The sequence below is a fragment of the Poecilia latipinna genome, unplaced genomic scaffold, assembly GCF_001443285.1.
Source record: "Poecilia latipinna isolate Pla-1442-1.1 unplaced genomic scaffold, P_latipinna-1.0 Scaffold87, whole genome shotgun sequence".
Taxonomy (NCBI): domain Eukaryota; kingdom Metazoa; phylum Chordata; class Actinopteri; order Cyprinodontiformes; family Poeciliidae; genus Poecilia; species Poecilia latipinna.
In genome coordinates, this window is record NW_015112703.1 from 101,350 (window position 1) to 115,893 (window position 14,544).

At 39.2% G+C, this 14,544-nt stretch overlaps 1 protein-coding gene across 3 annotated transcripts in view; it reads right to left on the reverse strand.

The window, feature by feature from the left end:
- Nucleotides 1–12,591, reverse strand: part of clpb (ClpB family mitochondrial disaggregase) — a 33,459-nt gene extending 20,868 nt beyond the window's left edge. For 2 of the 3 annotated variants that reach the window (XM_015022611.1, XM_015022603.1), the window contains exons 1-5: nt 11,943–12,591; nt 11,737–11,788; nt 8,212–8,298; nt 1,966–2,069; nt 779–907 (exon numbers count right to left, since the gene is read on the reverse strand). In XM_015022611.1, the coding sequence (XP_014878097.1) occupies nt 779–907; nt 1,966–2,069; nt 8,212–8,298; nt 11,737–11,788; nt 11,943–12,399 (829 nt within the window). In that variant the 5' untranslated portion in view covers nt 12,400–12,591. The remainder of the gene's footprint in view (nt 1–778; nt 908–1,965; nt 2,070–8,211; nt 8,299–11,736; nt 11,789–11,942) is intronic. The other variant, XM_015022597.1, reaches the window with a different exon arrangement.
- Nucleotides 12,592–14,544: the final 1,953 nt, after the last annotated feature.

The following is a 14,544-nucleotide window of genomic DNA, read 5'->3' on the forward strand; positions in this document are numbered from 1 at the left end:
TCAACCAGCTTTGCACAGCAATATGCCCCGAACCTGGTCCTGAGGGCACACACACTGGGCTGCATGCTTTATACGTTTCCTTGCTTTAACATGCCTGATTCAGATGATTGCAGTTCACTAAAAAGTTATTAATCACCCATCAATTAAACTCAGGTGTTGGAAAACACTGATCTAGAGAACACTACTGTTTCCAAGTTCAGTCAGAATTGACAGAAGAGATCTATGAACAGAAGTTTTAATAGTCTTGCCAAAAATCCTCCCAGGTTTAGACCTGGCCCATTCTAACACTTAATGATTTAATATGATCTATGTCAGTGTTTCTCAATCCTGGTACTCGGAACCGATTTGTCACATCATCACCTCCTCAGCATGCCATCAGGTACTGTAGAAACCATTCATTTATTTAAGTCAGGCAAAAGCAAAACACCTAAAACATACTCTGATTCCTGACGCAAGTCTTTTGACGTCACCAACAACATTCCTTTCAGGATTGATCATCTCCTGAAGATGGCGCTCCTAACGGAAACCATGCCCACAACATGATGCTGCCACCACTATGCTTTCAGGAGCAGATGGCATGTTCAATATTTTAAGTTATCCACCAAACAGAAGACTCTGTATGTAAACATAAAGTACGAATTTTGGCTGAACTGACCAGGGCACTGTATACCAAAATCTTCAACACTTTGACTTTCTGGGATCCTCATAACTCTGAGGTCCTCCTTGGTCTCTGGGATATAATCTAACAGGTTTTCTGAGGTTGGGAGTATCAACTTACCAGCCTCCAGCAGCAAGCGGACAGCGAGTGGGTCATCAGCCAGTGTGGCGTAGTGCAGCGCGGTGCAGCCACGGAAACCAGCCCTGCTGCTGAGCCTGCTGCTGAATTCATCCTCTCTGGATACCAGCACTATATAAATATGGAGACAGAAGAGATAATGAACCAGAATCTAGAAGATCTTTCTTTATCTAGCAATTTCCGCCCCCCCAAATTTTATCTCCACTGTCTAACACCATAGTATAGTCCAGGTTATGTATTAGGAGATTTCTTTCTCTGTTCTTTTGTAATAATGGAGATGCTTTATCACTCTGTCCTTAGTTGTGTTTCATAAAAACATTCATCTTTTGCCACTATTGCATCATCCATTTTTATTTTCTCTGCCTCTTTCCTCTCCTCTTGTGTCCATCAAAATCTTTCATCACCTTCCCCTCCCTCCATCCTTATAACTTTGCCTCATCCATTTCCAGAGTTCCTCTCCACTCCTTGTATCTTTCTCCCACCCCATTCCCTGCAACCCCCTAAACATCCACATCTTCCTACTCCTCCATCTTTAACCTTCTTTTCATCCTTATTCTTTCAGTGCCTTCCTCTCTCCCTCTTTCCTTGCTTCATCAGTCTTCCCCATCCTCTCTGATAGTCTCCTTCTGCAGTGTGTGCATGTGTGCGTGAAACACAGGGTGGGATAATCATGGCTAACCCAATAAAGCGTCGCACAGACCCCCCTAGCCCATCCATCAGTGAGCGTCTGGGAAACGCTTCCCCACGCTACGCCGGCCCCACGTGGACCCAAACCTGACAGCCATATAAATGTCTGCAATATACATATCCCGTATAAATATGTCTGCAGAAACCCAACACAGACTGGATGGTGGGGGGTAAAGTGTCGCTGCATATGTGTGTGCACCCTCATGCATGCATTTGTGTGAGTAACTGAGTAGCTTGGAACAAAAACAAATAAAAAATACATTAGTTGTCACCGAATATATAAAATAAATAATACAGAAGGAATCGAACATGTGCATAAATGTAAATTCTTATGCAAATTATTACGTCTCATAATATCTACAGGTTAGCGTGTGTAATAAAAACAACACACACACACACACACACACACACACACACACACACACACACACACACACACACACACACACACACACAAGAAGGCAGCTGTGAAGTTTTGCTACCTTCCAGAGAGTGGATGCCTTTCTCCCTTGAGGTGTCATAAACGTTGTTGAAGTCGTCGCCGGCGTTCGGGTCGGCTCCGGCTTCAAGAAGAGCTTTCACAGCACTGAAAAAGAATTGAAGAAAGGACACATTTCTTTTCTGCTTCCTAATTTCTGAATGCAGAGATTTTGTTTTAGGCTCAGGACACAAAGACATCATTTCCAGAAAGCAAGACTGCTCTATTTGGAAGACATAAAAACCTTATGTAATGTAAAATCAGTCACTAACCATTCACTAAACAGGTTTGACCATTTAAAGAAATTGCATGTTGTAAACACCGGATGCTCATGGATATTTGTTTTTCTTGGTTGATTCAGTTTGGACAGACGTATCTAAATGTTTCCCTAAAGAGACGTATTGAAAGTCAGGCTTGTTTATCCCCTTCTGATCAGCATTCTCTAACTACATTTAGACATCAAGAGGCATCTCCTTGAAGATTTCTGCTCACCTTTTATGTTTTAGTCACATTTGGAAGTTAGTTTGTTTTTTCCATCCTTTTTCAACAAAATTGTTCGAGCTGTGTTGCATCCTCTGCCTGACTGTTCAGTTGAGTAAGAATGAAGCAAAAAGTCTTTTATCTCCTCGTCTTCTCTAAATATAAAGACGAAAAAAAAAAAAAAAAAAACTGGCAACAAATTAACGAGAATCCCATATTAGACCTAATGGTACGTATTAGCAGCCTTATTATGACCAGCAGCCACTTAACTTTTAAACACTGAGACACTTTAGTGTTGTAATATGTTGAATTCTAAGTTTTTAAAATCGTGCTAAATCTGAATCCACAGCAGCACTTTCAACTAAAATTCAACAATTAATGGGTTGAATTCATGATAGAGTTTTATGTCTGAGTAATTTTTCTGTGACTTTGTGTAACCACAGTTTTAATTTTTTTTTCCATATTCATATCTTACAACACGTTCATAAACAATGTGACTTCTTATCCATGTTTTCTTAGGAAAGTCAGATGGAATACCAGACTTCTCATCTTTTTCCATCGTGACCTTTTCTTCCTCAGATATCAAAACACAGAAACATGCAAATGCTCAGTTTGTCAAACTGACCATAACACTTTCGCCTGATTCGGTTCCATGTATTCTATCTATTTCATCATGGTGGATTCACCCCAATGGCTACTTCCTCTTTTTTCTTCTTCGGTTCACATTTGTATGTCTTGTAACACATACATATGTGCAGAGTGAGGGGGCAAGGGTCGGGCCCATTTCCGGCACTGATGGGGGCCTGTGTGATGAGGTGGGAATGTGTGTGTAGTAGCCCTTCACTGGAGCGTACCGCCTTTTAAAGCAAACAACCACCTCAGCAACACCACTGACTGTGACCTAGCGGATATTTCAGGTACCATCTCTCCATCTAAGCTCACTTTTATTCTTTACCATGAACGTGGGCATTGGCTTTGACCCTGAGACACACATATTTACGCATGAGCACACAAAAACAAAAATATTCTCAATGTGTGCTGACAGGGTTCACAGCATGAGTGGGGTGGTGGCTAAAAACATCACCCCTGAATGTGTGTTGCTGCAGCCATGATTGTGTAAAGCTGCAGCTTCCTACACACAACTCAAATTTGTTAGGTGTTAATATAAAATTTGACTATTTTACCGCAATAAGACTTTGAATATAGAAAATGTAAGGAACAAAGCAAGAAAGGAAGGAAGAACGGACAATGGATGGATGATTTATACAATAATTGACACTAAAATTTTGACTAAGACCAAGTAACAAACCTTAAAATGTAATTCAACTTTGGACATGTTTATGAATACGGCCTCGGGGTTCTTCTGCAAAATAGTGCAGAATTTATTTAGACCATATAACAAAAAAGAAGTAGATGCTTAGTAATAAGAGATGACCCTAAACCTAATTGTGTGACTTTTACACCGTATGGATTTTTATCATTTTATTAAGTTTTATATTTAAAATATCTACCAAATATTATTTAAAAAACTTAGGCCTAAACCCATGAAAATTTTAATATTTCTCTCTAATCAACCAGTCTACCACACCTCTTTAGATTATGATGGCATTGAAATTTAGGTTTACAATGACTTTAAATACACAAACGTTCTGGAAGCATTATCTGCTTTCAAGCTTAATCTTTTGTTGTTGTTTTTTTTTCATAAAATCTGGATCATGGGTACTTCTGGTTATTTGTACTAAAATAGAAGAACAAATTAAACATGCAGAGTAAAAAGGGGGTGAACCTTTTGGACAGGTCTTTGCATTTGACTTGGCAAAAGGCTTATAAAAACTCTCCTTTTGTTACTGTATCAATGTTGCTTGGGGTGGGGATGGGGAGAATGACCTACAGAGGGCGTCTTTCATCCTTGCAAGCACTTCTACAAACACATGGAAGACGCCTTTTGACACAATTTCAAACTAAGTTTGGTCACACCAGGGTGGGCAGGGCTGTGTGAAGAGAGGAGATGGTCTGAATAGGTTTAATGGTATAACAAAGGTAAACACAGGGGAAGATAAAGAGAGGAAAACTCCAGAGAAGGATGAGGAGGGAATAAAAGGAAGAAAACAATGCTAAAGAGAAAAAAGGGATGGAGATTTAATTAAGCAGGACAGTACTAAAACTAATGAGCTTTTAAAAGCAGTTTATAGTTTTACTAATCAACTGATGATCAAGTGTCTAAGTTTATTTCAGACAGTCAGGAGAGGAGTTACAGCTCTAATTTGAGCCCAAACTAAAGACATGAAAAGGTTAATTAGGTTTAACTGCAATGTTAAAAGGACAGAACCTCATATAAAAGGTAAATTATCTACCAACCTTATTCTTTTAAATGTTATGTTTGATTTAGCAGTGCAGTCAAAGCCAATGTAAGAATCAGTATTTTATTAGCCTCTAGTGTACACAAGGCTGTTCAATAAAATGTCCATGCAATGACTGTTTGGCAAAGCTTAGCAAGTCACTTATGCTGCGTTTGTGGTTTTATTTTTTTAATTTTGTTGGAAAGAAACGAGAGATGGATCGCTCGCGCGTTGCAGTGCTACTTGGTAGTTGTGGTTCATTGTGATGATCCATCGTTACTCAAAAATCAAGAAGTTAGGTGTAAAGTCCTGTTGCGCCTAATATTCTCTCCCTGAGCTCTGCGGCCAGGTGAGGGGCAGCCAGACACGATGGCTGGTGTTTGTGTTTTATCCAGCCCTGGAGGGAAGACGGGAAACAAAGACTTCCGCCTTCCTTGTTCTATAACCAGACACCGGAGCTGAACTGACCATCCATGTCTCAAACCACCTGGACCAGAAGCTGGACCTCACTTGACCCCGCCCTTACCCAATTCGTACCTGGGGTCAGAGAGACGTGAACTGTTTCTCTGCACTTGATTAGTATTTGTTGCTAAATTTCAGCAAACAACGAAGCACATCCAGCCATTCACAGCATCACATCAGACAGATAGTTGACTAAATCTGAGTATGTTTTTCTGTAAATTACAAGCAGAATTAGTCAAACACATCGCCTGTTTTAAAAATTGCAAAACCCATAAGAATTCAAGAAGATGCAACTTTTCTTCTAAAATCAGTTAAGAAAAATTGAGCTTTAAATAAAACAATTCCAGAAGCACTATCTGCTTAATATGACATTAGTACAATTTCCAAACAATCTTAAGTCATAACCCTTAAATAGTGCAGCGTTATGTTCCTTTAAAAGTTATACACTGGCAGACACGTCTGAAATTATGTTCAAAATATGGTATATGATTATGTGACAAAAGCTTAAGTTTTATAGAGACCAAAACTTAGTCCCAAAACCATAATCCCTCTCTATTCTCACAAGCCCACTCATACACTCATTCCCCTACTCCTCTGCTTCGTTTCTCTCCCACTCCCACCCAGCCAGTCATTTGGCCGGCAGGTTGGAATGGTCAACAGGCGTTACACTTGGCTAAGCCCTTATTGTGCACGTGAATGCAGTGAGGGAGGGACGGAGGAAGAGAAAGGGAGATGGAGATGTGTATTGTGTGTTAAAGAGTGCAAACAGAGGTTCAGGCCATACGCCTCCCCGATTTAATTCTACATCAAAGCTAAGCAAACACACACACCCCCCACAGCCGATGTCTTACCCTTAACTCCTCCATAACTCCCTCCAAAAGCCACGCCCAAACCCTTGGATACAAGTAAGGCTGCATTTTGGATACTACTCACTCCAACATTTTAACTAGGAGAGTTAAGTGGTGAAATCCTGGAAATATTTAGCTCCAAAAACCACTTCAAGTCCAGAAAAACAACAACATTGCAAGTGAAGAACAGAGTAACTCAAGAATGCGATAAAAACTGACATTCTGGCTACAGGCAAGACCTTGTTCATGACTAATGTTTCTAGTGTTTTCACTTAACAGCTGCAAATAAAGTTGTGTGTGGCTGAGTAATAGGCAGTTGGCCTGTAAGATATTTGGTATAACCTCCCCTTGTTTCCTTGCTTATGTGTGGCTGTTATGTGAGTGCACATAAAGTGTGTGTGGGTGTCTGTGTGTTCGATATGAGTGATGCGCGAGGACCAATGTTCTGTCTTCCCTGCAGCAGTGACGGCACACTGGGGGGTTGGAGGCCTGGATTAAACACAGAGGAGTGTCTGTCTTGCTGAGTTATAGCGCTCATAACACAAACACACACGCAAACACAGAACCTACAGTGACACACAGACATTGGGTGGAGAGACGCAGACAATCAAATTTGTATCCAAAAATATTTGACACACCAAGAGTCGTGTCATTAAACACAAAGTGACACACAATCAATATGTTATCCAGCTACAAACAGCCAGAACAAGAGATCTGAATACAGGGCACAAACACATTTTTTACCTCAAAAGTCTTCTCTAGAATAAAAGGAGAGGTGGATGGGTGGAGGGATGGATGATGTACAAACTGATGAATGGGCAGACAGATAGATGTTGCAGCAGGACAGGAAACAAAGTCTGGGACTTTAATATGTTAATTTTGATTAATTACTTTAATTTTTTTAAACTCATTTGCATTTTCTCTCCGTTTCATACAAAGTTTTTATGCATCTGCTTGTATCTGGTAAACGCATAAATCTGACGCAAAAGTGATATCCACAAAAAACAGCAATGGATGACAAAGTTGCTTTGTTTTGCGAATTTAGTTCTTTTTCTGCCAATTTTTGCTTTAAAAGACGATCTGATGGGATATTGGAAAAGGCTATTGTTGTACGCAGAAAGGAGTTGGCCTATTACCAAAAGCTATTCGAGCCTAAAATATCAATTCAAAATATGTTGTAGAAAGCACAGACGCCCCCAAAAAATAATGCCAGCAACCACAGTCTACATTTCTAATGTATTTTTTCAAAGAAGCTCTACAAATGATCTGGGGTTCCTAAAACACTTGAAAACTGAATGTTTTAATAGCACTTTGCATCAATCTGATGGTCAAATAACTAAATAACAAAACAAGTATTTATGAGCTCATATGTCTATTTATTCAATAATTTAACAGCAAAAGGGATTTTTGAATGGAAAATGTTTCTCAGTATACAGTTTTGATTACAAACCCTGCAATTAACTCGACTAACATGTTTATCAAGTCCCACTACTACAATATGTATATTTTTTAAATATGTGCTTCCACTTATAACAGCCAAAGCGTGTCATCTGATTAGTTATTTTAAATATGTTAGAAACCATGAAAAATGTTTTGTTTCAGATGTTTCTGAATCTCAAATCAAGGGCAATAAAACTTGTTACTATTGTCCATCAAACCAAGTCCCTCTGCAGCCATTTTCATATTCAGATTTCACATAATGCTTCTCCCTCATGGAGACCCTTTAACCAGTAAAGTGACCTCAGAGTCCTGATGGAGCAAAGAACGAAAGAAAGAAAGTCTGGTTAAATTGGATTTGGCCCGGCCTTAACCTCAGCCCCTCTCTGTGTTATGCGTCTTCTGTGGGCCAGGAGGCTAATTTAATTTGCAGGGGAGCAGGATGGGGGTACGGGTAAATGCCGTCTGTCAGTCTGGAAGTTGCACTTTGCACTCCTGAAGATCTAACAGTAAGAACTTCAGCAGGAACACGGATGACATATGTTCGCACTGTAACCAACACTGGCAGCTGTCTTACTCTAAACCACTACATCACTCTTACGTGTGCAAACAAAAGGAGGCGAGTCAGAAGTTTAAAACACGCAACTTATTCAGGAGCTTAAGATGGCAGAAACAGTCATTGACCTGTGCTGTCTGTTCATTGCAGCCACCATGAGAGCGGTCCATCCCAGCCGGTGACGATGATTTGGATCCACGCCTTCTTTTATTAGCCTGAGGGGAAAAAAAACAAAGTTTTATTTTACAGTCATATTATCCATGACAGAAGATTGTAGATGGGAGTAGACACAGCAAAACACAACACAAACTCTTCCAATTTTAACACGTACTAAAAGATTTGAAGAGAAAAATATAAAAATAAGAATAAAGTTAGGCGAAATGCCGTAATAAAGACGGGCTGTTCATAAGACACTCTTATCCCAGTCTTGACGAGTTAATGTATCTATGACCAGACCAGGTGTGTGTGTTTGGGGGTGGTTTAGCCTCAGGGTACACCATCAGGTGCTGCGGTGCCACTGTCCCCCTGGATGTGACTGTGTAAGGAATCCTCCTGTCTCGTCTCGTGCCGATCAGACAGGCAGTGTCGGTGTTTACAGTCAACACGGTGGCCTCTTTCTGGTCTGCACTCAGCTCCGATTCGCTCTGGCTCTGTTTTCACTGCCTGTTCTGCATGAGGTAGCAGGGTTAGGATACAGATCTAATGGTTGATGCTGCAGCTGCAGATTGGCTCCAGCCAGAATGCACAGATCTTAAAAGTTAAAGGCGGAGCCAGGATGGCAAGCTAAAACAATTTAATCTCACTGAAAAAAGAATACGGCACTGGACCAAAATCTACTTTAGATAAATTGGACTTCTTGAAGCCTAATTGGTATTACTATGCACAACTGTAGCTCAGTGGTAGAGTGGTTGTCTTGCAATTGGAAGGTTGTAAACTTGATTCCAGCTTTCTGCTCTCATGTATTGATGTGTCAGTAGGTAACCCACTTAACCATAGGTTGCCTACCAGTCGGTGTAATAATGTGTACATGTTGGTTAGTGTGACAGTCACTGTAGTGTAAATCACTTTGAGGCGAATGTACAACTGGTAAAGGCTCTATATAAATTCAATCCATTTGCCATTTTATTTTCCCATATTTCAGAAATTGTACTTTGTGATGCAATTGAAATCTACAGTAAATATCAATAAATTCGATCTCACTAAAAATATACCAAGTCAAACTGAAGTAGGGATGTCAAACAGCAGGCCTCTCGGCCCAGTGTCCTCCAACTTTTAGATGTGTGTCTAGTTCAACACACCTGAATCAAATGGTTGAATTACCTCCTCTGCATGCAGTCAAACTCTTTAGTTCTACTAATGACCTCATTAATCCACTCAGGTGTGTTGAAGCCGAGACATTTAAGAGTTACATGAGACCGGCCCTCAAGGACTGGATTTTGACACCAATGATGAAAAGGTTTCTATCGATTTTTCAGATCAAAATTCCAAACTTTCTCAAAGTCAAATGTTCTAGTCATCAGGCCTATTTAAGCCTACGTTACCATAAAAGTATGCTAACATTACTGTGAAGATAAAGCGTGGATGTATGGAGGCACAGATGGATGGACATATGGACTTTATACTCAAATTCAATACTTTTCCAGATTGCACAGGAACATCTTCCATTAAATGTTGCATCGAGTTAAGCTACTGCTGAAGAATCATGTTGCATGTGTCTTACCAGAACCTACCTTTTAGTTCTGTAACTACACGGTCCAAATAGAGGCAATAATTCCAAGAGTAAACAAACATCAAAATATATGTAAAAGGGAATATTTTTTTCCATCAGCACAAATTGTATTTAAAATGTCTGTATGCAAAATGTATTTTTGTAACTATGGAGTTAAGTAAGTTAAGGAACAAACCTTTATGCAGTGATGACATTTTAAAAGCCTTTAAAAAAGCAGACCTCGATTTGAAAGAGTGCCTCTCAGTAGACACACCCTGACACTCCACCACTTCTGATAACTCAACCAAAGCACTTAACACATCTGTGACCTGCTGAATGGCTGACTCCCTGCACTCTCACCTACACCATCTGCCACATGTGGACAGGTAACCCAAGCCTGAAAGTGGAGACACACATTATGCACACACTCAGATACGGGGATTTAGATACCAACCAGAATCAGAACACACACAGCCAGCTCTAAGATAAACATTTATAGTATCCTTATATGAATATAATGTATAAATGAATAAATGATAGGAAGTCAGATTAACATGACCAGCAAATTTAAAAAGTGCATTAGTTATTATTTTTGGTATCTTATAATTGGTATTTTAAAGCAATTTTCTGCAAAATAAATCTGACTAAGATCTATAAAAATGTTTTACTAATGCATTACAACACTTACTTTACTTTACTTTTCACAAAAGTAAGAGGAAAAAACCCTAAAGTTTGAGATCCATCCTAAGAACGTTTCCTGCAGAAACAGATGGTCCTACTCTGCCACCTGGTGGTTTGTCATAGCTCTGCAACTGAAGAACAGCTTAGAATCGGCTTTGACAACAGTAGATGATCCTGACTGTTCTGGAAACTGTCCACACAGCATTTTATTTGTGACCATACAGGCTGAATGTGGCAAACACATTGCGTTGCGCTGCAAAGATCACATCCAATGAGCATGTTCAGAATTCAAAAAGGAGAAGTGAAATTATATGTTTGAAATTCCTGGTGAAATTAAAAATTACTTTCCCATCAAAAGAAATGTTGCAAAGCAATTATGTTTTATTGATTATGTTTTCCCTACAAAAAAGAAGAAGCAAGGAAGCAAATGCTATTTACTGATGTAAAACCTTTGAATGTGAAAGTGACAAAACAGTTTTATTAATTAATGAGTACAAAGAACATGAACAGAGGTTTGAGAAAGCTATTCAGAACAAAACAAAATCCCTCAATTTTTTACTTGTTCAGCTGGAGAAATACTAACATTTCATGTGATTCAAATAAATTCTGAAGAAATTATACTTTTGGGATTCACTGATGTTAAAAAGTATCACGACACAGCTGTAATAGAAGATATCAATCAACAATCTTAAAAGATTGTGTAATTGAGGCAAAAAAAACACAAAGAATGGGAGAAATCATACATTTTTTAAACAAATCTGTTAGTTTAGGTTGCAAATTTGAGGTGAAAATAAAAAAAAAAAACATCTGAATTACCACATATAAACAAGAAGTGATATTAGTAATGGCTCAAGATTATTGTAGTTTTACAAAGTTACACCAAACAATTATTGATTTATTATTAGTAGTAATAGTTTCCAATTCAACATGATTTTACAGCTATATTTTATACCAATAGCTGAAATACAGCTTATCATTTATTTTGTTGAAATAAAACATCCCGTGAAGGATCCAAGTGATAGCGTGAGTGTAGTTTTCAGTGGTTGTATGATGCTGTCACAAAGACCTTTTCAAAGATGTAAACTATAAAGAGACTTTACGAAACACTAATTTAAGAAAGACAAATAAATGGCAAATTCTCTTAATATTTTCTGAGATTCTGAGACAAATTTGTATATTTTGCTACCAGTAGCTGAAATAATGCTAATGACTTATTAATGTACAATAAACCAGGTGAGTGTTTGTGTGTGAACTTGTGCTGTACCTGGACACATCCTGTGCATTGTTGGTTCTTGCTGCCTCAAGAAGAGAATCATCTGGTCATTTCAAAAGCACAACAATAACATTAGTACACAGTAGAGAGTGTGTATGACCAGTTATTGCAGTTAATTGTATTTCTACAATATTTTTTAAACTTTTCAGTGTACTTATGTGCAGTATTGAGAACACGGCAGCTTAACGCGTGTATACCTTTGTTATCGGAGTCTTTCCTGAGGCAGAAGGCCACTGCTGCGGCTGACAGCACACCAGCTGAGGCCAGTCCTGCTCGGCTGGCATCCCCACCTGTACCCCGGCTCTCACTCCCACCACTCTGTCTGCTGTCCTCCCAATACTGGTTATTTTGGCGCCCTCTACTGGCCAGAGCCGCCCAGGAGCTACGGCGGTTCTCCAGGTTTGACAGCCATCTTGGGGCGAGGTGGTGGTACTGCACCGATGGGTTCACGCTGGTAACAGCAGTCTCTTCAGACAAAATCCCCCTCCTGGATACACGGGACGTGGATACGATAGGGTTTCGGTTGGTCTCCGCCTGTGTTTCGCGGAAACATTGACCTGTGGCTCCACTGGCACTGGTCTGGAGCACGCGACCGCACGGTGACAGGCTGCGCGACCTTCGCGTCAGCAGCCTGGTAGGAACGGATGATAACATGGCGATAAACTCACCCAAAAATTATGAGGTAGATGAAACCCTCAGTGAGAGAGCGACCCGTAATTAGTTTGACACTCTGAGTTGAAAAACGCCGCGTTGGTTCAGGTGTAGCTGCCACCGTTCTTCTGCTTACAGTCAGGTAGTAAGCCGAAAATAGCCGTTTAACCTCATCCTAGCCTTTACGTCACTGGATGTTGTGCATTCTGGGAAATGTAGTTCTCCCAGAAATGTAGCAAAGCGGCGGTCATAATGAAATGTTACCATAGGGAGCCCTGCTTGGTCTCTGAACCTTTTTTTATGTTTTAGTTTTGCCTAGTGGAGTATCCATTTTGGAGGGGAAATTTTTTAGGCATGGATAAATCTGAATTACATTAATGGGATTGAAAAATAATTAACTGTGTGTGTTAATGACTTTTTAATAGGTAAAACTGTATTTAGAGTTAAATATTTCGAACATTCATTTATTTTTGTTATGTATGGGCAAGTCTTAAATTAATGTTACTCATTAAAATAATAATAAAAATACGTTCCTACATTCTATGGCATCTTTAAAACTGTATATTCTTTGACCTGAAGAGACAGATGGAACAGAGACATATTTGTTTTGATTTTAAGGACTCACTTCAATTACCTTATGCGAGTGCTGCTTTTTTTTTTAAACTGAAATGAACAATTTTGTATTACAGTACAGTGAACGTTGAGTACGAACACCACCAGATGGCGCCAAATTACAATTGTTAAGGTGCATCTCTGTGTTACCTGGTGATGGACTGTTGACCTGTCCAGGCTGTACGCTACCCCTCACCCATGACCACTGCAGATAAGCACCAGCCCCTTCACAAACCTGCAAGGATAAACGTTATAAACAATAAAGTTTGTACATCACAATTTATGTTTATTAGAACAATCAAAATGACTATTTATCAAGTTTTATGGAATTTGTTTTTTTAAAAAGCTTCTGTGAAAAACGGTGGATCACAATACCATATGCAAAGATGACTGATCTAAAGCTCAAACTTAAGAGGAAATGCGGTATATCTTAGGCACTTCCTATTATCATGATCTGATTGAAATAGCATCAACGTGCTTTCTTATCTGATTGCTTCCTGTCACAGATTTGATTTGATTCTGCTGTGCATAAAAATGCTCTAATGAATTTACTATGAAAGCACTATACAGATACAATTAATCAGAAACAAGTCATGCAGAGATTTCTTTTAGATATCCCAGGTTATACTGGTGGGCATTTTCTAAACCTAGCCCTCTCCAACTAAGCACACATATTTTTTGCCTCAGAATATAAGCCTCAGTGGACTTCCTTCTGTGGAGTATAATGTTCTAAATTGTGTGCTGGCAATAGACTTACTGCAGACATGAATCATCGAGAACAACATACTCTGCCAGCATAAATCTGCAGGCACCTTTCAGATGTGTCAGTGTGGGTTTGCCGTCATGGATACTTGACATTCATTCCCTCCAGCAAACACATCTGTTATGACACTCTGCATTCCCACTACTGAATAGATCAGCTTCTGCAAAAGGCTGTCCCTGTGAGCCAAAACAGCGTGTTCCTGAAAAGAGCTTATCTGAGCAGTTGGCAGGTGTAGTTAATGGCCATTATTACATTCGTGCATTTGGTTCTACAATTAGAAAAACTGAATTGGCATGAGCAACTGACATTATATGACAGGCACTGTGGTTTTATGCAATTCTCACAAAGCAGTGGAAGTATTGAGTAAACTATGGACTTTGTAGGATGAAGGATCTTTAAGGAAAAGTTTTTCAATAAAATCTTCAAAAGAAAATGGATATCTGTCATTAAAACCTAAACTGTCTGGCAGATAATTCTAGCAGATTGATATTTAAAAGACCTATCTCCCAAAATGTTAGAGGTCCAATAGGAACCACAGGCGATGTCACAGAATATTTATTAAAAGAAACCCTGTTTTTAACTTTAAAAACTTTCCTTAATTCTCTGGTCCAGTGGACTGCAACCTGCAGCTCTGGAGCCACAAGTGGCTCTTCAGACTCTCCAATTTTTAATTCCTTTGCCCAAAAATTATAACCAATTATATATATATATATATATATATATATATATATATATATATATATATATATATATATATATATATATGAATATGA